Here is a 25,415-nt window from a genome sequence, read left to right as displayed (position 1 = left end):
AGTTTTAAAAAGAAATCTACTAGATCTCTTACATTTCCATGTAACAGAATTTTGTGCCAATTGTCCATAAACTAAATGGAAAAAAGGAGCCATATTTCCATTTTTTTAAGTTAAACACAACTCTCAGTTGAAAAAAAAAATACAAGAAAGACATGAAGACACACATGTCCAGCTTGTTTGGTCAAGAGCAAAATCCAGCACTGTAGCTTTGCTGATTCATTTCCTCAGATATTTTTCTGACTAAAATAATATTTGGGTATTGGTGAAACAGGAGTAACTGACCTTCCCTTGGCACAGAGTGCTAAGGGCAACAGAAAGGACAATTTTAAGCCAGCTTCGTGCTCTCTGGTGGTTTGGATCTCCAAGCTGTGTCCAGCTACAACAGTCCCCAGCGGGATTTAAACAGCCAAGAATAGCCAAAGGCACAGCTGGACTCCAAAACACCCTCTGTGCGGGTGACCTCCTGTGGGAAGGGGGTAGGAGTGTCCAAAGCTGTCCAAAGTCCTTGTGTAGGATGCCAGGCTCAGCCGGTTGTGCCCATCTCTCCTGTGAACCTGTTGCCACCAGTACCCTGCAATAGCCAGCTCCTTACTGGCAGGGAACATGGCCGGGATTACCTCTTCCTTCAGGCAGGGCAAGGTGTACAAAACACCTTGCACTACAACACCACGCTGGTGAGGGGAGGCTCTTGCCCTTGGTTAGGGAGCTGCTTGCTTGGTGGCCTGGGACCAGGTTTAGCTTCCTCCCTAGCATGCTCCCCATGGTGGTAGCGTGCGCCCAACCCATCCCAGCAAGAGAGACAAGGACATAACATTGTTCCACTGCTGGAGGGGTTACAAATCAATTTCTAGCAATTGATGTTCAGGAGCAGTTTTACTTTATAGGATTAACCCATTTCTCTGCTCTGTGATTCTTGCATATCACCATGCAGCACTGATACATGATTATTTCTGGCTATTCCTTCTCTTATACAGAGTTCTAAATAAGACTTAACTTCATGAAGTCACATCCCAAGCTGACAGGAGTGGAGATTTTTTACTGAATTGTGATTTGATATTATGATGCAGGATATCTTCTGTGTCTAATTCAGCTGTCTTCTTGTTTGCTCTGTCTGTTCCTTGTGATTTTCTGACAAGACTTGAAACCTTTTTCCCTTCTGTAGCATGCGAACACACAGATTAAATACAGATACGTTCATTCGAACAGTTCATAAAATGAACGATGTGAACCTAGCTACTTTTTCCTTATTTATGTGAATAACTATGCTGACTTCAAGGGCTTTGCTTGCATGTGTAAGTACTGCTCATGTGGGTAAGGATGGCACAATCCTCATCTATAAGCGGAAGCAGGAAAATTCAACATCTATTTGGGTACTGCTTTCTGTGTTCAATAAGTGAAAGCTGACTTCATTGCACAGCAAACAGACAGGCATGCATAGCAGCAGAATCCATTGCCATACTGCCAAGAGATAAAATGACTAAATAAACCTCACATCTGACAAATGGAAAGACCAGAAGGACACCACAGTGTCCTAAGCTATGTCTGTTTCTGCGGCACAGCTTCTTTCAAGGTTACAAATTTCCTTGTTACCTTGTGGACTCCTGCTTGTATATGTCGATGATGTTTTCCACCAGGAGGTTCCTCTGCAGCCCGTACACACCATGCCGGTCGAGGACCACCTCATGTCTGCAGGAAGGACAGCGGAAGCGACCTCCCGAAGCCACCGTGGTGCCACCCCTGGTTGGCAGGTATGGGTTTGAGGCCTGTTCTTGCCAAGTGGGACAAGAAGAGGTGAGTAAGGCCATGCAAAACTACCAAAATGCTGTGCTTTGACTGTGCCTTCACTCTCAGAGCACAGGGCCTCCACAGCGCCCGGCTCACGTCAGACCAATGCCTGCTGCAATCAGTGCAAGTCTCTCTCCCCCCTCTTCTTCCCCCCACCTCCAAGGTCAAGCCATCCAAAGCCCATTCACAGATTACAAAGTGCAATGGAAGAAGGAGCTGAAGCTGTCACACACGAGGCTCATGGCACCGCAACAAGCCATGCTGGAGACATGCAGCTCTTTCAAAAGCTCCTGAACAAAAACAAGTCTGTAGCAAACCCTTTGTAAATACGTGCAGTGAGAGGGTAGTTCCAATAAGCAAAGACCAGAAAAATATCTAGTGAATACAGGATGAAGGGCTGGTTCCCCCATTCGTGGGTACAGCCATTTCTCCGCAGCTAACAGGTAGCAATTTATATTGGTGCAAGCACTGCCCAAACCCTGAGGAAGCCAGACCTTGAGGACATTTCCTAAGTGCAACTTCTGCTTATGCTTTAAACCACTGGCCCCAGCCTTACTGGCTATTAACAGCAATCAAATCAAACAAGTGAAATTGTGCTTTTCCATTCGTTTAAACGAGTGCTGCTTGTACCTACAGAAGTAGCTTTTGGTGGAATTAACCTACCTGGAAAATGTCACTGGCACATTTTCTGCACAGGTTGTGCTGACAGGGCAGGATGACCACAGGCTTCGTAAACATCTCTAAGCAGATAGGGCAAATCAGTTGTTTCTCCAAGTTATCCATGGTTTGCTGCTCTTTGGAAAAGGACTTGTAGTTCAGAGAGGTGCTCATGCCTAGCTTTTCCAGGGGCATACGCTCAGGATCACAGCGCTGCTGATCAGTTTCCGGGTTAATTTTCCTTGAAATAAATCCAAGCTCCGGTGTGCTCAGCCGCTCACCGCGCTGCTCTTGCTGGGGGACATAGCTCAAGCGAGGGGCTGCAGAGAGCCGGGGCTGTTTTTAGCACCCCGACGTCACCCGGTGCCGCTCTGCCATGCCCATATAAGCGAGCGAGGCAAGGACGGACTCGGACAGGTGACGGACAGCAGGGCTGTGGGAGCTGCATTCCTGCCGCACGCTGGGCAGCCGGCCCTGGCTCTGCTCAGCGACAGCCTCTACCCCTCTCGGAGGAGCACGGGCGATAAGCGAGCGCCATCGGCTTCCCCCTTATCTTCGCCCAGCGGAGGAAGCTGCGTGGCCACGACCAACGCAGCGGTGCTTGCCGGGGAAGAGCAGGAAAATGCCACCGGGTACTTGCTGCCCCCATCTGCCCAGCTGTTCATTACAGCCAAATAAATACGCTGTTTTGTGCAAACAGCCACTTTTGCCAGACACCAGTAATTTTGGCAGTATGTTTTAGCACGCGCCCAGACCTGGAGCTGCTCAGGTGTGAAGCACATGCAATTCCTGGAGAAGACAACAGAAGCAGTGGCTGCTCACGGGCTCGCATAATTCAGGGCTTACACATGTCGCCACCTTGAAAACCACTTAAAAAATTGCCTGCCGGTAACTGCACTTAACTTTCTTCCGGTGTGATTTTTTTTTTTTAGGAACTGTAATGTAAGATTCTAGCATGACTATTCAGTCCATTAACTCCACAGCAGCTTAAATATGCACCAAAAAAACATAATATGAATTTCCTGATAAGAGGGAGACAGAAGAAATACAGTTCGAAAAGCTTTAATTTGTACTGCTAGAGAATAGGTACTAATTGTATATGCTCTTTCTAGCCATAGTTTAATCCAAATACATTTTAGTTTTGGGCACTGCTGTGTTTATATCTGTTTATTAGACACTGATATGCCTCTCAGCTTGGCACTTGTTCTAGAGTTATTTTTAAAATGACAATTTCCCAGATAATTTGTGGCATGTGATGCCTGATCTTAAGGGAAAGCCATCTGTGCTTCTACTTGCCAATAATTTATCACACAACTGTACGAGCAATAAATATCTCCTCCTCAGATTTAAGCCAAAGTCCCCACATGTACTGTATAAAATCACTTTGCTAGTATACTGTACTGTGTAGTCAGTATATTATCTTCTGTTTTAATCAATAGCTGTAATACTTTCTCTGTTAAGTGTCTTGTAGAAAGCGTTCACATTTTTGTTAATTAATGACTGTAAAGTGCTTGCATATCAGACATGCTATACAGTGGCTGAGTGACTCACCTATGCATGCTGGGGAAGGAGAAACCCCATTTCCAAAGCAGGGCCCTTCGCTTGTATGCAACACCAGGCTGGAAACTTTGGAGTTCAGGGAAATTTAAAAGTAAGGGTTTTCATTGATTTCCACATGAAAACGAATAATACTCTCTGCATGCAATGACAAGGATTCACATTAAATTCAGTGTGTTCTTGACAACTTTTGATTTTCAATGCCTTGCATACTTTTTTAAGTGTTTGGGTGAGGGTGAAATCCTGTCCCCTTTCGCAGCCCACTGAGACAGAATTTCACCCATATAAACCTACACATTTATCGGAAGCCATATAAAGACATATACATTTTTTTCTGAAGTCCTGCTTTCCTAAGAAAGTGCGTAATATTTTAGTTAAACTGGTTTGCAATCACACCTTTGGTTCAGCTCCCTGATGTATACAAGGCCTCCGAAGCTGCATGGGAAAGGTGGCTTTGGCAGCTGAGCAGTGGACAGCTGGGGCTTTTGGCAGGGGAGGGTGGGAAACTTTCTTGGCAGCAGCGAGAAGATATTTCTCTTCTTTCCCTCCCCTTTGTGGCCAGGTCAGAGGTGACTTTAGTGCCTAGAGGAATTTGAATGCCTCATTCCAGCCCTCTTAACTCTGAATCAGCTGGCACGTCCATGTCAAAACCTGCCTTAATATGACTCAGATAAGGAAAGCTGTCCTCATACAACGGGACTGGCGCTTCCATGCTACAGCAGAGACAGAGCTGGTGAAATTCTGACAAAAAAGCTGAAGGTTAAAAATGTCAGTGTGTAAAAACATTTGCACGCAATGGTGTATAAAACAGGGCATTCAAGTCAGAGAAAAAAGCCAGCGGGATAGCGTTTGCTGTGCAGGTAGTCAGGCAACGAACTAAGGCCCCTCTGAAGGTGTAATGCGCACCCGGGCTGCAGTTCTGGTGCAAATGTACTTACTCGTGGTAACCTGCAAGGGTCTTCTAGTAACAGGCCACTACTGATGCCCAGGGCAAAGGGCGTCTGATGGTGAAAAAGTGAGGGGGAAAAGATGATGGCTTTATGCACATTTTCAGTCAGATAAGTTTAGTCGAGTCTGAAGCACATTTCAGAGAGTCTGCTGCTATTTTTCTCCTTTTACATGTGCTGAAGCACAGTAATATGGAACAGAAAACAAACGGCAGAATCACGAGAAGGAGTTGGCGAAACAAAGCTAAACTCACCTTCTGCAGCCAAGGCCTGAACTAAAATATTTTTCTGGCAGGGGTATGTAGTTTAGACAAGTGAAAAATTAGTACAAGTTTTTTCCGTCAAAGTGTGACAAACCATAGCACTGATTGCTAGGTAAAGAAATGCAGGGGCTCAGCCACGTGGGGGAAGGCTGGATGAGAAGCACTAGGAAACTTAGGCTTTATACTAGTGCAGTAAAACTGCCCAGAATAGGACAATTTGGGGGGCTTGAAGGGCTCGCATCAAGAGAGCCTGGCACCTTCCTGTCTCTCCCTGGCTGCCCTCCCTCCCGTTGTCTCTCCATTACCCAGGGAAACCCCCTTCCCTTCCTCACCTTTCAGACTGGTGAGGGAAGGCCACCAGCAGTCTAACCTTCCACCTCAAAAGAGCCCAGCGAAGCCATCTCTCGGCTGACTGACCTGCCAGCGAGAGGACCAGCTCTGCCTCTGCTCCCCAGGCAGAAACTCTGGATGTCAGCTATCACTGAGGTTACAGGAATTTTTTACTGTATTTTTTTGCTAGTATAGCTTGCCCAGGCATGTTATCTGTTTTTGCTGAGCCAACCAGAAGACTAATTCCTTTAGATATGCTTGTTTTTATAGACAGTGATTTTAGCTCCTCTATTTTTACAATGGAGAGCAATTTGAGGGCTGTGGAATGAAGGCTCGGAGAGCCTCACAGGCTGTCTGCAAGGCGCTGGATTTAGGAGAGGGATTTGAAGGAGGAAGGAGAGGTTGAGCGATGTCTAGGGGCAGGTTTCAGTGCTGTTATGACATCCCTGGGTGTTGCATTCAGAGAATTCCCCTCTGCAACCTCTTATCGTGAACTAACATTATAAAGCTCTCATGTGTCAGCCATAAAAAAATCTTCCATTACTGCAAAACAAAAGGAAAATAGTGTATTTTTGCCAGGGGACACCTGCTGCATGACTTATCTTGCCCCAAAGTGCAGCAGAGACACAGCTCTCAGGTTTTACCAGCGCATAAACTGGGCAGCGCGAGCACCTCCTCTGCCTGCCCCTGCGTAAGCGCTGCACGTGCCTTTCTGCTGCCAGCATTTCCCGCACGGAGACCGCAGCCAACCTGGCTGCCCCCTCTGCAGCGGCAGAGGCAGAGCCTGAGTCTGGCCTTACCCCTCCGCCTCGCTGCCTTTTAGCCCGAAAAACAGGCTTTTAGCCTTCCACACGGAGCTCACCTATGGCAGGCATGTTGCAGAAACCCAGATTGCACCTACTTTTGCAGTGACTTATTAAGCAAATCAGCCAACTGTAAGCTGAAGCCCTCCTGCTTATACAGGTGCAAACTGCAAACAGCATCTTGCATTTTATGATTTTACTGTGATCATTGAACATCCCTCGATAAGTACTGAAATTACCCTTTGACATATGTATGTCAATTTACACAGCAGAAGGGAGCCTTTGCAACAAAGACAAATGTTTTCAAAACCTGTTGCCTTTTGAGACTGACATTTTTACACTCAACCTACATATTTGTCTTTGCATACCCTATACACAGTGCTAGGCAGTATGTGGTCAGTGTTTGGAGACCCTCTAAACAATGTGAAAGAGACCATTTCAGTTCTCCAGGCAAACAGGGACCAGGACAGGAGGTAATGACACTGTCTGAAATTTGCTTTTGCATATATAAAATCTAAGCAGCAGAGACAAGCCTGAAGCACTTCTAAAGGTGAATCACTGGAAGCACATGAAATATGCTGGAGCATGGGATTTGGGGGACAAGCTACAGAGACCAGCCAGAGGGCAACTTTCTGCCCTTTTCTTTTGAGTAGGGGATGGACACTGACCTGGCTTGAGGAGCTCCCATGGTTTGCAACAAACAGCCAGAAGCATGGGATAAACGGGCAGATGAAATAGTATACTGCATTTATCCCAAATTCATAAGCAGTACCAATATAAATGATAGCAGACAATTCTCAAAGATTTGGATTAAAAGACTCTGAGCTAGGGAGAGCCCGAGGGCTTCCCGCCCACCAGTGGATGAGCTCCGATGGGGAGTCACCTCCGCACACCGGGGCTTTGCTCCCAGTGGGACACCAAGCCATCGTGCTGCAGGTCCTGGCTGCCTGCCTGAGAGAAGGATGGTCATGTGGCTTTCTGGAGCAGAGGAGCCATGGTCCAGCTTGAACCTGAACGGCACCTGGCTTTAGGGGACACAGGAGCTGCCTGCCTCCCAACAGAAAGTCTTGGTTTTCTCACTGTGCTTGAGATCAGGATTAGAAATGGTGGCCAGGCCATCTCTCAGGGATGGAGAGGAAACCTGAATGGTAATTAAGACCAGGCATTTATCATCTTCACTATAATCATCCGTATTCTCAAAATCTGTGAGCTTGAAAAGGCAGCCTACCAGGGATGACTGCACCGTAGAAGAGACAAACAAGAAAGGTTATATCTCATGAATGTGAATGTCTTGATGTTTGCCTGTCATGTGTATGCTTATGGTAGTTACCTGAGCAGTTATTTCAGAAATGCACCCATTCGTACAACAGCTTGGCCAGAGATGAGATGAAGAGTGCTGTGGACTCACTTACATGCCATTCCTGGTTTGGTTTCTCCATGAGTCATACGCAACTGTACAGGCCCAAAGGTTTTGCCTTCAGGATTCCCAAACCCACATCCCCTTTTGTGTATATTCATCCCTCACCAACTCACTGCTAGAAAGAGATCTAAATCTCACATGCAAAGCATAAAAGTATATCTAAACCACAGCGTGGGGAAGAAACTGCCCCCCTACCTTCACTGACAACCCAAGAATAGGTCCTCTTCATGGCTAAGGACAAGCTTCACAAATAACAGGCTTGCTTTTCCATACACACAGGGGCCCTGCAGTGAGGAGACATGAAGGAAAAGGATGAAAAGATATAAATAAAACAAAACCAGCTAGAAAAATGGGAGAACACAAGTAGGAATCCTGCTTCCTCTTGGAAAGTAAATAAGTGAGCAAGTACTCTACTATTTTAGCACTGTCCCTTGCTTTGCAAACCCAGCCTTGACCATTTTCCCTCTATTTTGCTTATTAAAACAGCACTGGGAGTCAGTTTGTAAACCATCACTGACTATCTCCCCTGTTACCTAAGAAGAAGGAATGACTGGCTCCTCCCTGAGCTATTCTTGCATTTCATGGAATTTTTGGAATATTTTATGGAATGGGTATTTGGTGCTGGGTTAATAGAGGATGAGCTGATGTTGTGACAGTGGGGCTGGACACAGGCAGCACAGACGTGGAAGTGGTAGGGAGGCTTTTCAAGCATGCTGGAGATTAGGAAAAGTAGATTGCAGAGAGTTTTAACAGTGGGAATTTTGATGAGAAAACAGGTCCCATTTCTGCTCTGCCCTTAAAGAGCTGTAGCGCTTCACTTCAAACCCTCCCTGCTCCAAACCCTCAGCTTTGTTGTTATGAAACAAGAGTGATGTTCCATAGAGATGATTTGCGTTTTGCAGCACAAATCCAGTTCAGGCTTCCCAGCTGGTGTCAGCTCATCACTTCGCAGAGATACAGCCCTGCCCCAGTGTCACGTTTCTCCACAGCCTTGGTCAGCTCAACATCAGCCACTCTTGATGCTATTTCCGTATGTTCCTTCCAAGCTCAGCTGGCAGAGTGGGGGAGTGCGGGTATTTTTCTCCAGGACAATGCTTATGTCTGCGGTTCAGAGGAAAGCCTGTGCTTTAAGGTCATACTCAGCAAACGGCTTTGCACCATGTCAGAGACCTGCTGAGACTCTGTCCCAGGCTCCTAGACTGGTCAGGTTTATATTGTCACCCCTTCTTGTCTTGAGGGTCATTCCTCCAGGACAGAGTAGAGATTTAGTGCTGGAAGATCCAGGATTGACCATTGTGCTGCTCCAGTTAAACAAAAATATAAGGTGTGGTGGCAGGAAGGCTTTCACACAGCAACATATTAGTGGACCTGGTAAAGCACCCGCTCAGCATGTAGTGCTAAGTGGTGGTAGGGGTGATACCTCCATCCTTTAGCTTTTTTTCTGCTATATTTCAAACTTCTTTCTTTTTCCTTTCATGTCTTCCTGTGCTCTGCAAATACTCTTTCAGTGTATAGCAAAATCAGCATGACTATTCATTTCTGAGTGCCAATGCCTTTTTTCTTTTAAAAGTTGGGTTAGAAGAGCAAGTTCCTCTTTCAGACAGACACCGGCCAGGCTCTTCTCCCACTCCCCCGTGTGAGCCTTGTAATGCATGAGATGGTGGGTAGAGATGTTTGCAGGGACAACAACAATGGGAAGAGATGCCTTCAAGCCAGGCAGGAATCAAACACCCTTTAAAGTTATGATCAGGGATGCTGTCCACTGTGACATTGTACCCATTGTATCAAGTGGCAGTATATTAGATTAATGTCCTTTTGAATTATCACTTCAGGAATCATCTCAAACATGCAGGCCTGTGTCTGCACGCAGAACATCGTCCCCTTCTACCACGCCGCAGTTGTTCCCAGGGAGTCAGCTTTTTTGGTTCTGGCTGAGTTGAGGGAATGCAAAGAAAAGAAAGGGCAGACAGTAAGTCTTCTGGCCACAGAACAAATTAGATTGCTGGTGCCTCTTCAAAGGCTTTGACCTTGTTGCTGAAGAGGCAGCTTTGCAGTAAAATTCATGTTTTGCATGGAAAGCTAAGGTTGGGCTGCTTGAGGATACAGCTGTCTCACTGTAAAGTCCTATACCCATACAGTCAGGGATGGGCAATATGAATGAATAGTTCATGGCAAGAAACTATTACAATAATGTCACCAGTGATCTGGGGAGAAGACAGAGTTTGGGGCTTTCTTCCTCCCCAAAATTGTGTCCCCCCCACCTTATCCAGCCAAGCACAACATGTCCCCATCCCTGACGGTGGCTCCTGGTGAGCCCAGCTGTCACTAGCTCAGCTATGGCACATTGTAGGATGGAAGGAACGCTGCTGTGAGAAGCCTGACCTCTCTCGTGCTACCACTGCAGTAAAGGTAGGAAAACGCTGCACCGCCTCCATATTCCCTGCCACAGTCACCCCTCTGATAAGGGGGACACAAACGTATGGGGCGCAGAGGAGGGCTGGGCTGTGATGGCGAAACAGAGCGCAGGACCCGTATCAAAGCCATAGTGAGGGAATCAATCTATGTGGTTTTGTTATCGCAACATTTAGAGTTGCACTGCTAGTGAAGCACTGCTTTTTTTAATTTTTAGTTTCAAAACCAAAAAGGATTCTGGGACTCTAGAGTTGATTTCTGAAGCAGCTGACAAGAAAGAAAAAGAGTGTGGTTTTGACTAACTGTGCATTCACTGTGTGCAAGAACAACAGTCCTGCTGTTCCCCAGCGCTGATGTGTTCCCGTGTGACTTCCCCAGCTCTCAGAGCATCGAGGAAGGGTCTGTGGTGGTGGGCAAGGTGAGGTGGCCTGTTTGATGCAGAGTGGCAGCAGTGCTGTGACCAAGGGCATGTGGTCTCCGAGAAGGAAGTGGCAGTGCAAATTCAGTCCTTTGATGGAGCTGCTTCCTGCTAGTTTTGCCTCCTCCCGTCACTTGTGTCTCTGCTTTTCTAATGCAGTGGGGTTGGATTTCCCTGATCTCCGCTTTAGCTGTTTGCAAAGTGGCTGTGTCCCTTTGGAGGTGTGCAGAGGATCTCAGTTCAGGGAAATCTTGGGAGGTGACCGGCTGGAGCAGCACGTAGGGCATTTCTGCTGTTTCTCATAATCACAAAGACTGTGTGATGCAAATATTAGAGGGGCGATTAGATTTATGAATGAGTCGACTACAAATCACATCTCTTCCAGTTACCTACACAGTGTGGCCTTGGTGCTATTTCTGTTCCTAATCACTGGTATGAAGTGCTTCCCAGAGAGGCGATAGCTTTGCAGCAACATCACTGTGCAGAGAACCATACTCAGGATGCCTTTTTGGCCTCATTCCCCAGTGCAATGTGCCTGCACTTGTCCTCCCTGGACTTGGGCTGCTGTGAGAACCAGGCCAGAGTTACTCTCGGGAAGATGTCTGTCTCTTCCTTTGACAGCTCAGCTTGTAAGGGGAAGAACTACAGATGTTTCAGAGTAATCCTTGGTCACTGGCTCAATTCCAGCTCAAAGGAGAGGGGTGTTGGGGTGCGGAGGAAGACTCTTGGTCATCACAGGGCTTTTCATTCAACCTCCCTGACGGACACCTTGAAGACCCTCAGGAGTCAAGCCTGGGGGCCAATCTCTTATTCCATGGCAAACAGTATTTTCCTGGTTATCTCTGTCAGCAGAGGATGCCTCTGTCATTCCTGATCTCTAGGTACTCACTGAACACGTTGTTCCTGCAGCTAAAATGGGGTGAACATGGATATCCTTTGAACACTCTGGAGAACATGCCAAGAGCCCAGGTACGAGTTAGGTGGCCACAAGTCACCACAGCCTGCAGTGAGCAATGCCTGTGAGCAGCTGCTAACCCTGAAATCCCACTTAGTTCAGGCCAGATGAAGGGAAAATGCAAATGAAAACATTTACTCATGACATCCAAAATAGATAATATTTGTGGAATACTTAAAAGACATTAAACAGGCTCCAACCCTTACCCTCCGTCTAAAACAGCAAGATATTTCACCTGTCACCAGCTGGTTTGCAGGGGATTACCCGAGAGGGTACACTGCTTCCTTAACAGTTGTCTCTGCATGACATATCTCAGGTTGCATTTATGAGGGTGCTCCTGATATGTTAGGTCTCATAGCCAGTTTCTTGGGCTCCTGGCAGACTTTAATCTGAAATGTATTCAGACTGGCTGTTCACTCCCAGGAATGGAAGTCAGCCTTAGTTCACTTCCAGGGAAATATAAACGACTCTTTATCAAGTCAGGTGTTACCCAGACAGTTATCAGTTCCTTGCCTTGAAGAAGGTGACAACTTTCCCATCCTCCTACTAGTGACTTATTAACATGTTTCAGTGTGAAATGTTCTTTACGCTGACACTCATAGGCTGTATCAGCCTGGAAATTAAGAAATAAAGCATTTCAATGGGACCAGTTGAAGAGCAGGAAGCTGTTTCCAAACAAGGTGCTGTTCCTGGCCTCGTGGCCCCTGCCAATGGGCTTGTCTAATTTGCACAGTGATCATTGTTCAACGTCAAGGCTATCCTGGCCTCCTGGAGAACAGGAAAAGGATCTGAACGGGAATGCTAAGATGGAAAAAGGTAGGAGAGGGAGTGAAAGTTGCAATACTGCAAAATGGAACAGAGGCAACACGGCTGGAGACCGTCTCTACTGGAAGCATGTCCCTTTAGCGTGTGACAGACAGCGGGATCAACACCCCTGCTCCCTAGTCCTCGACTGTTGTTTGTCTTCACATCTCTCCCCATGCCCCCACACACTGCAGGAGCTGTGCAGAAATGTGTCTGCACCATTTCCCTCCTGTTTAGGGAAGAAATTGTGTCTCAGGCTGGCCAAAGAGTCTCTCTGTGTGGTCCATAGGTGAGGCCCCTCGGCAGACACTGCTCCCCTCTCCTGATTCCAGCACTAGCTTGAAACGAGGCATCCCCTCCAAAACAAGGCTGGCTGGGCACATGCACTTTGCCCTATGCCCACAGGAATAACAATGGCAAGCAGGGCAAAGAAGAGATGTTTATTTTACAACAGAAAAAGAAGTTAAAAAAAAAATTGGGGCATTCAGGTTTCAAGCCAATGCCTTTCCCGTGATAGCTGTCTTGCTTAGCATTTGAGCCAAGGTATTGTTAATTGGCCAGGTAATGCTAAAGGAATGAAATCATTCTTATTTTTGCTAAGAGGAAGGGCCAGCTTGTCTATTGGATGGGGAGGAAACAGGAGGACTTCCCTGTTAAACCACTGGACCTCCCTGGAAGGGAAGAATTTGTTTTTCAGGAGGAAATTAGACATGAGAGGTACTGCGTTCCCCCGTGAGGAAATACTTCTTGGTCAACACAGCCTGAGGTAAAAGGTGTGGAGGAAGAGAGGCTCTCTGCTACCCACAGTGTCAGGACAGCCTACGGGAAAATGCCTGGATATGAGAGAATGGCCTGGCTGATTTAATCTTCAAAGTAAGTAACTGAGGCTTGGTTTTCTCTCATTTCTCCACCTACCTCTTTTATGAGTTTATCTATTTTGGCAGCTGTGAGTAAATGTTTTTATTTGCATTTTGTCTTAACCTGTCTTGAATTAAGTATGATTTCAGTGTAATTGGATACTAATTACTCGTTCCTTGCCAAAGGATGTGGTAAATCTCCACATAGAGCTTGGGGCACCTAGCAAGTTCTCTAGGTTGCCAGCTTGTTCTCCATGATATCCACAGCATTACTGACTGAGCCCTACCTCAGCTGCAGGGGCCAGCTGGACAGGCAATAGCCAGGAGGGTAAAAATGTCTTCTAGGGATAGGGAGCAATCAGGAAGGCTGGCTGGCATGAAGAATTGGAGCAGACCTGGATCCTGAGGGCTTTGGAGGAGTTTGTTGCAGGATTTATGGTTTGGTAAAAGTCCATGTGTTGAGCAAGGAAAAAGAAAAAAGAGAGAAGCTCCCCTTGAGCCAGAATTTAAACCAGCAACCTAAAGTTCATAGAGACTGTAAATCTGCAGTCTATCTCACTACCAGGTGAGCTATCAAAGGAAGACAGAAGTGGACATCAAAGAGTAGGCTCTGCAGCATGATTTCAGACACATACCTTCTTCCCTAGCTGCATACCCCATCCTGTCATTCCTTCCCATTTCTAGCTCTTCCTACCTGTATTTGCTGTCCCCCCAGCCACTAGCCAGATTTCTGACTCTGGTTTCCTCTGAGCATGAGGATGGTTTCTGCCTTGGATCCCGATTCCTGGCTCAGGCCTGCCCAGGCGCCCTGCTGCCCTCCACCGGGGCCCGGTTTCCTGAATTGCCGGCTTCGTGCAGCAGCCCGGGCTGGATCTTCTATTAGAGGTACAGGGAAAATTGAGAAATTAACCTTTTCTATCATCATTCTTAGTCTCATTATTGCAGTAGGGGTAACATCCCTGGGATATCTGCGAAAATACATGGGATCCTGCTATACTGCCCGGCCCAGACATGTGACAGATAACATGTCTGACTACAAAAGTAGGTGCAAGTCCTAGCTGCCCAAATTGAAAAAGATGCTACCCCAATCTCTGCAAATTTCTATGTATAATTACATTTTTCCTGTTATTATGTGCCTGCCAATCATTTGGGCATGCTCACCCCCTTTCATTCACTTTGTGTTTTTTCATGCTTAATCCAGGGAAAACAAACTAAAACCCCTCTGCAAAACAGGAGCTATTTGCAAGTCTCTGCTTATGAAGGAACTGCTCCTCTCACGGCTTGAGGCAAAGCAGGAGCAATCTGGCCTAGTCTTCACTGCTCATCTTATAGCACCTGCAAAGACAGAGGAAAGAAGGAAGGAGAAAGAAAAGAGGATGGAAACAACAGCTTGGTGGTGAGATGTCTCTGGAGGCAGGTATCAGTTTACCTCTCCCTGACTGGATACTGTCTCTACTTTTACCCTTACTCCCCAGCCCCACTGTCCTGCTCCCACTCCCTGTCCTTGGCTTTGCTGTCTCAGCATGACCCTCCATCAGGCTGCGTTTTCACTGGTAACTGCGAGTGACTGAGCCACTTGGGCTGTTCCCTGCTGCTGGGAAGGGAGGGACGGTGCCTCTCACCTTCCCCGCGCTGCCCAGCTGCATGGTCCAGTCCCATCACATGCACCCACCAGCTCAGCTGGTTCAACTCACCTTTCGTTAGAAAATTATCCACTTCCTTGCTGGGTTACCCAGGTGACTCAGGTCAGGGCAGCATCCATGGACCACCAGAGCGGGAAGATGGCAGGTTGTGTGGCAGAGAGTGGGTGAGGAGGGGAAGAGGAGTGAGACCTCCTCACTTTGGAGCAACACGCTGTTCAGCTGGCTCATCCTCTTTTCAACCTTTGCCCTCAGTGTCCTTTCTGTTATCCAGAACTTAATATCACAGTGCCCCAAAGATGCACTGATGGACTTGCAGGAGGGCTCATGAGCAAGTCAAGCCAAAAGCTCTCACCCCATTTGCTCATACACCCCCTGGAAGGAGAGGACCTCCTGCTGCGAGGAGCAGGCTGAGCTGAAGGCCCTCCCATACAGTGGCTCAATCGATGCTGTCGTTGGCCAGCTGCCACACGTCTTCAGAGGAGATGAGGTGCTGAGCAGCACCACCATGCGCGGGAGCCCCAGGGGTGCCCAGTGGGGAGAGCCACAGCCCTTTGGTGGTGTTTGGGCATGGCTGGGAGAAGTTGAGACAATGAATCAGTTGTTTTGGACCTCTGCTCAGTGGTTTTAGCCACTTTCCCTTCTTCATAATGTGTCCATTTTAGCTGCTTGGCTGGGCAGAAAAGGAGAGGTTTGCAATGTGAAGGGAAAGGGGTCTGACAGCTGGGACCTGGACTTGCGTGCATGGAAATAGTTTTGAGGTGTTTTCAGTCGGATGCATTCCTGATGTCAGGTATGCTGATGCTGTGATACTATCTCACCTCGGACTCGGGACCAGTTTGGAAACAGCTATAAGCCTGATTGTGCAGGAAAAGGTGGACACCGCTCAGGTGATGATGCAGCCGGTGCTGGAAAATGTGCCCCAGGGCTTGAGCATGTTGGTCTTCCCTCTGCCAGATGAATGATCCAAAGTAATAATGAAAGAAAGAAAAAGAGACCAAGAAGATCAAGGTGTCACTCTGGTTTGAGGGAAGTAGCAAAACCAAATTAACATATATTTGCTTGTGAAAGGTGAAACTAAATCAACTTTTTTCTAAGGGATTGGTCCTGCTTCATCTAACTTTGATGTGACACAGTGCAAAGCCCAGAAATGCAATGCTCATGACTCTCTGCCTATTGCAGTACACAGTAGTCAGGCAAAAACACCGCTGCTGGGGAGGTATGGTAGCAATGCATGTTCAAGTGGAGTTGTGGTGATTAATGTCTGTCTTCAACAGCTCTGACATTTCCCCTGGCAGCAGATGACATTAATCCTCTCCTACTCCTAAGGAACAGGAAAAATAGCCATTCATTTTTTCCCATGCTCCCTAATGTCCAAGGCTTGCTAATTGCACTTTGTTTGCCTAAATAAGCTAGGGCTAGATATCATGCTCTTGCAAACCAGCTGCCCATAGCAGGCAACACTCGTACACACACAGTTTGTTTCCAGTAGCTGGGCTCTCTTCAGTACAGACCTGTTTATGAAAGCCTGAAGTCACAACTGTCAAGCCAGAAGTCCAAAAGCAATCAAAGCTCTCAGAGGAAACAGCTTGGCAGCTTGCTGGCACGCGGGTTGCTATCAGCAATGGGCCCGCATGTTTGGCTGGGGTAAGGGCAGCAAAGGGCTCAGAAACGAAGGCAGCAAGTGTCACCAAAAGATTCTGAGAGTGAATCCAAAATGTTATTAAATTGTGAGGTGTTCCCTGTCTTGCCATGGAAAAGCAAAACCTACTTCGGACCTGACTGACAAGGAAAATGGAGAACAAGATCTGGGCTGTTGTTACCTGCATCAAGTGTACCAAGTGACCAAGACCACAACTACTGCAGCATTGATCTCCTTTCTCCTTCTGGAGATACTTCTTCAACATGGGGCTTTGTACGGATTCAAAGGTAAAGTCCATCTTGACAGTCAAAAAGAGAATTATCCCTGCTTATCTGAGCTCAGAGTTTGGGACAGGAACTAACATGCGCACATTAATCCAGCATGTTGCAATGGGGGGGGGGGGGGATATCAATACCACGGTGGAGTCTGGGTTATACTAAACGACAAGGTGCCGATACTATCTTGGTACCTCAGAGCCAGCCTTATCCCCTGAACGGATCAGCTCTGCTCAGCACCACGCAGCCTTCCTTCCTCTGCCTGCCTCAGCTCTGCAGGCCTCTGCCTGTCTCCCTCTCTCTGGTCCTTCTGTGGAGGTTGGACCAAGCGTGGGGCGACGTCTACAGGGCTTTTCTGCTACAGTGTTGTGGAAGTCCGGGCAGATCACATCATCCTTCTCCCAAAAGGAGGAATTCTCCCTGGATGCTGCCAGAGCAGAAAGGCTCTGCTGAACAGCAGGAGCTCACCTGCAGCATGCAGGGGATCCTGCTCGAGGGGGTGTGGGCACAGAGTTTGGGAGCAAAGCAGCATGACACAACTCCCAATATTTGCAAATTGCATGGCATTACAATTTTTTTTTCTTTTGGCACAGGTGTTGTGGCAGGTGATATGACGTGACTTGTTCCCAGCCCGTGGCTGCAGAGCTCTTTCTCATGGTGCAACAACATCAGATAGGGAGCGAGCTGGGACCCGGAGCCCACGGGGAAAGCGGGATTCTTGCCGCACAGCTGCCACCTTCTGCTGAAGAATTCCAGTTTTTCCTCGAGAACAAAAGACCAGCGAAGGTTAGGGGTAGGGGGCACCGCGCACCTCGGTGCCTGCCCGGCGGCCGCGCTGCCCACGCCACGCTCCTGCCGGGGGCATCGGGGCGGGGGGGTCCCGGTGGCGCAGCCCAACACCACCCGCGCCGCGCTGCTACGCGGGGGCCAGTGGCGCAATGGATTAACGCGTCTGACTACGGATCAGAAGATTGCAGGTTCGACTCCTGCCTGGCTCGCCTCCGTGCTTTTTGCCCCCTCCCAGCGGGGGAAAAAGGCTGGAAACCTGGAGGCGTGGGTACCCCTGACCCCCCTACGTGCTTAATCAAATGACTATCCATTAAGTCGCTTCCCTGGCAGGGGCCCTGCTGCAGGCCCCTGCGGCCCGGGGTTGGGGCACCAGCGCTGGTCACCGGTCCGGGAGGAGACGCTGGCGTGTGGCCCCCATCTCCTGCTGGGTCCCTCCTAGCCTCCTCACACCCCGGGCGATGGAGCTGGCCCCTCGGGCACCAAAACAAGGTATTTTCCCTGCCTTCGTGGGCATGGCCAGGCTGGGAGCTAAAGCGCTTAACCGCAGGCTACATTAGCTGAAGGCGCAGGGTCACCCCTGGGAAAGGCTCCAGACGGGTCTGGGTGTGTATGTGGGACTCAGGACCCGCGGAGATGTAAACGAGGAGGAGAGAGTCTGGGAGAACTTGCTGGAGCAGAAACTGAAACTGGGCTTGAGTCTGCAAACGCAAGTTTAGTAGATGTCAAACCAGCAAGCCTCATATCCAAAGCCAAATCAGTTAAGCATTGCACATGCAGTAGATTAGGAAATGGGTACTTTTGTGCATGTCCCAAAGAGGATTTTAAAAATAAACCTTTTCTTACAATACTGGAGCTGAGAATTTTCTCTTTGTTGGAGCAGGTGTCCCCTCTGGTACCTGACAGGCTATTTAACACCCCCTCACCCATCTGTTTGCCTGCCCACCTCATTCCCACTATATCAGAGTGAGATGTCTTATGAATGGGCTTTTATAATCTATAGCATCCTTCTGTTATTTAGTGACAAATCTGGTACAAACGATTAAATAGCATATATTCACAGAGCTCTTTTTTGGCTCTTGCTGGAGACCAGATAAAGAAATAATTACGCATTTACAAGTCCGTGATAGCTTCTCCTAAGTGAAGTACAAAAGCCTTTAGCAAACTACACTACTATCCAGGCATTCTAGATACTGGCATTGTAGTAGAAAGCATTTAGTGCATTGAAATATGTGAGCATGCACTAGATGAGACTGAAGGTGGACCAAACAGTTACATTTATGTAATAGGGAAATAGCTCTAGAGCTAGAACAACTGCTTAGCACATAGTAAGTCCTGAGATCAATATCTGCATTTTCTGTTTTTTGCCCCTCCCCCCAGCTTTCATTCTTTTGTACTTCTTTTTTATTTTCTTCTCTCCTTTTCACTAAAGGTAACATGCATTTATGCAGAGGGGCACACATGTCAATGCCTTCTGGGTAGGAGAGAAAAAAAAGTCTTGCCTCAAACTGATCAAGAAGTCAGCTTGCAAGATAGAAGAGGAAAAGAAATAGTCCCTTGACCAGAAGAGACACTGGGTGAGCTTTTATTTTGTTAACTATCCTGTAGGAATAGAAAAAAAGGGGGCACCACTGAATGAATGAAAAGGAATGAAGGCGTGGGCATGAATTTCTTCGAAAACTAGGAGCATTAGAAATCTATATATGAAAGGGTAACTCTTAACCAAGCAAAAATCAGTCCTGTAGTCCTGCAGGGTATCGGTGCCTGACAGGGTGCACTGCACCCTGGTGGAAGAAGGAGGAGGAGAAAGGGCTCAGTGTGTGTGTGTGTGTGTGTACGTGCGTGCATGGGTACCTATGCACACACAAAAATGTACTAATTAAGAGAAAGCTAGCTGGAGCCAGTGGTGCAATGCATAAAGAGTGTGACTACAGCTCAGAGGTAAGTAGGCTTGACTTCTGCTGGGCTTGATATGTCTGTTCAAATTGCCTGATGGTAATTTCCTTGCTTTTACTATTCCCACAGACAGTGGGCCTTCCTTGCACTTAAATGCAAAATTTGTCTCAGAAAAACACTCTTGCACAGAGGAGACTCATTTTCAGTTCTTCTGAAGGATAAAAATTCCTTTCTCCCCCTGCTACACAAGCAGACATGGCTGGCTAGCAGCAAGTTTACTCTTTCCGAGGCAGGAGTCATTGTCAAGTGTACTTTTTCGCACACCACGCAGCACCTGTAATGAAAAAGGAGACACGAGGGAGAAAGGAGAGAGGATGGCAGTACAGTAGAAGACAGAAAAAAAGCAGAACCGAAGCGTCGGTCCTGTTATCTACCCCATGCTAAGCCAGCCCATGGCTGTCTGAGTTAAATCCCTTCTGCACAAAGCATTCCCGTGCCCTTTCCCACCGCGCCACCATCTCCCAGAACATCACCCGTGCCCCTCCGCAACGCCACTAAAACACAGGACTGAACATGGTCTCTGCTGCCGCGAGCTAAGGGAGAGCCCGCCGAGCACTTTTACCCACCTCCATGGGGCGGGCTGCGCACAGCAGGGCTCTCTTCGGGAAGGGTTTTCTGGCACAGGGTAAAGCTGCGTGCAAAAAGAGAGGGAGCCTCTGCGGAGCCAGAGCTGACCTGGCAGCGTCAGGATCATTTTGGGAAGGGAGCCCACGGCCCCTCTGTGCAGTCGGATCAACCAGCAAAGGAGACCTGACAAAACTGACCACAAATGAGTCAGACCTGCATGTGCTTTGGCTCCAAATAGGAGAACACCAAATGCTAAAATCCCACTGTCTTCCTTCTCATTTTTTGCACTGAGCTAACTTTGAACCTGCCTATCAGGGATGAATACACCACAGTGAGAAGAAAGGGCTTCTGCACATATAGCTGCTTTCTTATGTGTGTGCACACATGTGTGCATTACTGAGAGCTTTATAATGCCTCCCAAATAGTTTATTCAGAAAAGCTGCTCATTTCCAAATAAGGTTTCTGGCCCTGTAGTGTAATGTCTCACAAACCATGAGACTATGGCAGCTTAGCCAAGCTCACTTTTTTTCCTAAAATATCTTTCTCCTTACATTTTTTTTCTGCTTTTACTGATCCCACAAATGCTCCCAGATGTCTTCATCACCTTCATCACCAAACAAAATGTAACCCAAGGGAAGGCGCTGAACCTCATCTGCGAAGAAGAGGGCAGCCACGTTTCTGAGGGAGGGAAGGACCCCTTCCCCCTTCCCTTCCCCTGGCAGAGGACCAAGTGTTCTTGTGTTTCTGGTTTCCCTCTGTCTAGAAACACAAGTACTCCCCTACATCTGCTTTCCCTAATGCCACAAGGCAACCCCCATCCTTGTGCACCTTCTTTATAATGAGTATGAGTACAGCTTCGTGCGGTAAAGAAAAGCTATACCGCCAGGGCGGCTGCAGTCTGACTTGGTCTGAAAATCGCACTGCCCTCCTATAATCTTCCTTTGCTGTTTAAAAGGGGCCTCAGCTTGAGCGGGCACCTGCCTGCAGCTGCTGCGCCGCACAACGGTGTGGGCACGTCTGCACTCGCGTGCACGTTTCCGGCGGCTCTGGAAGTCGGCTTGCGAGTAAAGCACCCATCCGTTGGATGCGGGGAGGAAGGGAGAGTGTGTCTGGCCTTGTCTTGACTCCCGCCTCTGCACCTCGTCGAATGCCAGCCCCTTCGCTTTCGCTTCTCCTACTAATTCCTGCGGATGCCTCCTCTCCAGCTCACAAGCCGTACGGACCCCCATACCAAACCACACGTTCAGAAGAGACGGTCCAGGTTGCTCCTGGGGAAAATCCACCTGTTTCCGTCCCCTCTCTAATGTCCTGGGCCAAGTTTCTCCTACTGCAGTTCAAAAGCAGGTGCGATAGCTGCCTTGCGACGCCCCTGGGCAGCGCAGGCAGCCGTAAGGAAGGAAAAGCTTTATGGAAACTTGCAAAGAAATTCAGCACTTTAAAGTTGTATTTCTGAGTCATAGATAGCTTGCCTGTTTATTTGTAAAGCTCCATTCAAATGTACTGTGTTATTCAAATGCTATAAATTAACTCTAATAAAAATAAGATACTTGGCTATATATAGCAATGCAATTGCACTGGGCCATCATGTCAATGCCTGATTATGAATAGGTGTCCTTTTGGTAGAACTGGATGTTTCTATGACAACGTGGACTGTGCAGGCTTTGCGAGGCATCTTGGCACATTTCAAGGCAGGGAGTGAAGAGTGGGGGGCGCTTTCCCCACACGCAGAGCTGCGAAGCCCTGCAACAGGCCCTGTCTGCCGCGGCACATCGCATGGAGCCACGGCTTCCCGAGCCACTCGCACTGCTCGGTCAGTAACTGAGGTTTAGGAAGAGGAAAAATGAAAATCCTCATGCACGGGAAAAGACATAAAGGAAAGGAAGAAAGAGAGGAGGGGAAAAAAAAAAGCGCGTCTCCTTCGAGCCGGAATCGAACCAGCGACCTAAGGATTCCCGTGGGCGGGCAGCGCCTCTACAGTCCTCCGCTCTACCAGCTGAGCTATCGAAGGGATCTACTCGCCCTTTACCCGCAGCTGCCCAAGCTCCAGCCCGGCGCCCTGCGCACTTCTGAGCATGCGCCCTCGCAACGGCCCGGGCCGGAGGGGCCGCGGAGACTTGCGGCCCCCCCCCCCCCCGCGCATGCGTGCGGTGGGTCTCCCGCCCTCCGTGCGGTGCTGGTCGTGGCCGCCTGCGGGCCGCGACGTCCAGCGGGAGCGGGCTCCTCCGCTCCGCCTGGCCTTCTCGCCTCCTCCCCCTCGCCGCGCAGCCTTTCCCGCCCCGCTGTGCTGGGGCGTGTGGCCCCGCGGCTGCCCGGCGCCAGCTGCCGTCCGCTGCGCGGCCGCCGCGCCCAGCGGGGGAGGCTCCGTCAGGCGGCGGCGGCTCAACCTCTGTGTGCGGCCGGGGCCAGTGGCGCAATGGATAACGCGTCTGACTACGGATCAGAAGATTGTAGGTTCGACTCCTGCCTGGCTCGGGTTTTTTTCCTCTGCCACCTTCGCCCCGCTGCTTTTTCTTTCGCTTTTGTGCCCCCCTCCCCCCATCGGTGCTTGCTTGCAAAGCGGTTTTTGCCACCTTTCCTTGATATCACTGCCATGCAATTTTCTTCACCCCTTCCAAAAGACTAAATTCAGTCTAGACAAAAAATCAGACCAGTCTATTCCCCTCCCCCCCCCTTAGTCTTTCTAGTGTGGGCATCAACGAAAGGTCAAACTTTAAAGAAAACTTTTGGCGCACACAGCCTAAAGACTTCCCCTTTTCCGAAAAAGCCCTCATTTTTTCCTTTTAAATATACACGTTTCCAGTTATATATTTGCCAGAAAATGGGTATGTTCAAGCTCCAGTGGCGCGGACTCCCAAGCAATATTTTACGAGTGTGACCCCAGGAGTAGCGAGTGGAAAAATTACGGAGATGCCACAGGCCCTGAGGGATTGGCATGACCCGGGAGGCCTGCCTTGTGCACGGGGCATATCCGAGCCGCCTCAGAGCCATATTTTGTGGCCTGCACTTGCACCATTCGCTAAAGCAACTGAGGGAAGATGAAGGACAGTGATTCTAGACAGATTAACAGCGCTAATGAGCAAAGTAGGTTATTTGTAACAACAGACCTTGTTCAATATGAACCAAGTTTTGTAATAAACTTCTACTGAAATCTGCAAATGTTCATCTGTGGAGCATTCCCAAACCCGATTATTGAGGATCCCTTACTGGCCTCTCTTACTGAAGTCATTCTTTAAGTACAGTACTGTGTGTGGTTCTTGTATGTCAAAAATACGTTTTTGCAGAATGATGTACTTTTGGGCAGCAAAGATGCTCTCGCAATTCTCAAGACTAATGCAAAATCACTATAAAAATTGTATTCTTTATTCTGCATGCTGGTTTGAGAGACCTCATTGATATTTTTCATGAAATGTTATTCATAAAACTAACCATACTGTACTAGGCCAAAGATGATATCATTCCTCTGCTAGTGGCTAAGAGATTTTTTCCATGTATTTATTGGTGCATCAATGGTGTTCATTTACTGAAGCAGTTAATGTGTTTGAAGAAATGCATATTGAAATTGTCTGAAAAGTTTAAACTCAGCTGGTGGTATATATTATCTTATGGTATCATTGTTACTTTGGAAGACACAATAATCCAATGACATGCCAGGTGTATAAATGGTATTAAATCGTGAGCCCAGATTAAAAAATATGTATGTGTGTGAGGTTTGAAAATATATGTACGTTTGGAGAAAAACAGATGCGAGCCAGGCAGGAGTCGAACCTACAATCTTCTGATCCGTAGTCAGACGCGTTATCCATTGCGCCACTGGCCCGGCAGCCAAATAAGGTTTTCTCCTCCTTGCATATATAGGCATATGCCTTTGCTGCGCTACCGCCCCAGCGGCCCCTCGCTTCCTGCCAACCGGGGCGCGGCTCCAGGTTCCCCCAAGCACCGCCCGGAGGCAGCAGCTCCCCCGCGGCGCCGCCCCGCCCCGCCGGCAGGGGGCGCCCCGGAGACCTGGCCCCGTCCCGGGCGCCAGCGGCATTGGCCGCCGCGCTGTGGGCCCTGGAGAAGGCTAGTTCCCGCCGGAGAGCCGCGCGCCCTGCGCATGCGCCCTCCCGTCACAGTGGTGCATCCTTGTGCTGTTGTGGGGAAAATTGGATAGGTCCCTTCGATAGCTCAGCTGGTAGAGCGGAGGACTGTAGAGGAGCTATTCACTCGTAGGAATCCTTAGGTCGCTGGTTCGATTCCGGCTCGAAGGAGACGCGCTTTTTCCCCCCCCCCCCCCCCCTTCTCTCTTCCCATACGCTTTCCTGGGACGTAGTTCCAGCGCGCTGGGGAATAACGCACTGTTACATGATTTTGACTATTGAATGCTCGTTACAGCATTTGGTTAATAGATCATTGCTCTATATACTGCTGCATAATTACAGGTTTTTGCCCTCCAGAAAGTTTCTTTTTAATAGGTTTTGTTTAAACAGACGCAGATATATATTATTTTAAGAGGTTACCCGTTTTACAAATTGAGCATCTAAAATAATTGCAGACTTGTGCTTTGACTCACTGACTTTCAGCAGGAGCTATTGCTACACTAACAGAGGACACAGGGCCTGCTGTGTGAATGCCAAAACCCAGTTAATTTTTAAAGCAAAACAAGAGGTATATTGTTCTTATTCCAAATTGCCAGCAACCCTCATGAAGCAAGTCAGTGCAGGAGGATACCTACTGAGATCCCTTTGTCTCATCTCAATTAATTAGGTGTCGAAATTCTGAGGGTTTTTTCAGAACCTCCTCTTCTCTCCCCCAAATGTCTAGACAGTATTTTGCCAGAATAAGGAAGTATCTTTACATTTACATACTGCCACAATAGGAATAAATTTTCAGATCAAGCCAGGTGATATTTAGCATGTGTTAACTCTCTCCACTAGCGGGAAGCTGTGTGTCTTTACCAAGCGTCTTTCCGAGAACACCTCGTACATGTGCGTGTTGGCCAGCGTGCAATAATTCACTCAAGGCAGTTGTCTTCTATTAGTGCTTTTCACATCCTTGGGCAGATGACATCTGCATGGGGACGATGGAGCCCTCTTGCAGGACACTCCTGGCACCTGGGGGTCACCTGTTTCCCCATCTCTGGAAACAGGGCTGGGCCCCCTCTGAAATGCAAATGCAGGGCGGTGGTACAAGCAGTTTTCAGTCTCTGCTGTTCCTCTTTCTTGCTCTGGTTTAGGGCTGACCCTACCAGCTAACCGTTTTCTTTGTCTGCTGTTTTATTATGAAATGGAGCCAAACTGTCCCTGTCATGGTGGACTTGCGCTTGGCTGCGTAAGCCTGGTGACCCGGGTATCACTTCATCCCC

General features: G+C 48.3%; 1 protein-coding gene and 5 non-coding genes across 6 annotated transcripts in view; 3 read left to right on the top strand and 3 right to left on the bottom strand.

Annotated features, from left to right (window-relative positions):
- The window catches only part of TRIM55 (tripartite motif containing 55), a 41,791-nt gene extending 39,154 nt beyond the window's left edge, over positions 1-2,637 (bottom strand). The window contains exons 1-2 of the mRNA XM_067292337.1: positions 2,449-2,637; positions 1,591-1,763 (exon numbers count right to left, since the gene is read on the bottom strand). Of these exons, the coding sequence (XP_067148438.1) occupies positions 1,591-1,763; positions 2,449-2,637 (362 nt within the window). The remainder of the gene's footprint in view (positions 1-1,590; positions 1,764-2,448) is intronic.
- A 15,052-nt stretch (positions 2,638-17,689) lies between these two features.
- On the top strand, positions 17,690-17,763 carry TRNAR-ACG (transfer RNA arginine (anticodon ACG)). Its single transcript has one exon. It is a non-coding gene; the product is annotated as a tRNA-Arg (tRNA).
- A 4,225-nt stretch (positions 17,764-21,988) lies between these two features.
- Positions 21,989-22,082, bottom strand: TRNAY-GUA (transfer RNA tyrosine (anticodon GUA)). Its single transcript has 2 exons — positions 22,046-22,082; positions 21,989-22,024 (listed from the first exon to the last, which is right to left on the bottom strand). It is a non-coding gene; the product is annotated as a tRNA-Tyr (tRNA).
- A 391-nt stretch (positions 22,083-22,473) lies between these two features.
- TRNAR-ACG (transfer RNA arginine (anticodon ACG)) lies at positions 22,474-22,546 on the top strand. The gene has a single exon. It is a non-coding gene; the product is annotated as a tRNA-Arg (tRNA).
- A 1,272-nt stretch (positions 22,547-23,818) lies between these two features.
- On the bottom strand, positions 23,819-23,891 carry TRNAR-ACG (transfer RNA arginine (anticodon ACG)). Its single transcript has one exon. It is a non-coding gene; the product is annotated as a tRNA-Arg (tRNA).
- Positions 23,892-24,227: 336 nt separating this feature from the next.
- TRNAY-GUA (transfer RNA tyrosine (anticodon GUA)) lies at positions 24,228-24,321 on the top strand. The gene is made up of 2 exons: positions 24,228-24,264; positions 24,286-24,321. It is a non-coding gene; the product is annotated as a tRNA-Tyr (tRNA).
- Positions 24,322-25,415: the final 1,094 nt, after the last annotated feature.

This window comes from Apteryx mantelli, chromosome 2 (genome assembly GCF_036417845.1).
Source record: "Apteryx mantelli isolate bAptMan1 chromosome 2, bAptMan1.hap1, whole genome shotgun sequence".
Classification (NCBI taxonomy): Eukaryota; Metazoa; Chordata; class Aves; order Apterygiformes; family Apterygidae; genus Apteryx; species Apteryx mantelli.
Note: the sequence above shows the minus strand (reverse complement) of the source record. Positions and strands in the feature narration are given on the sequence as shown.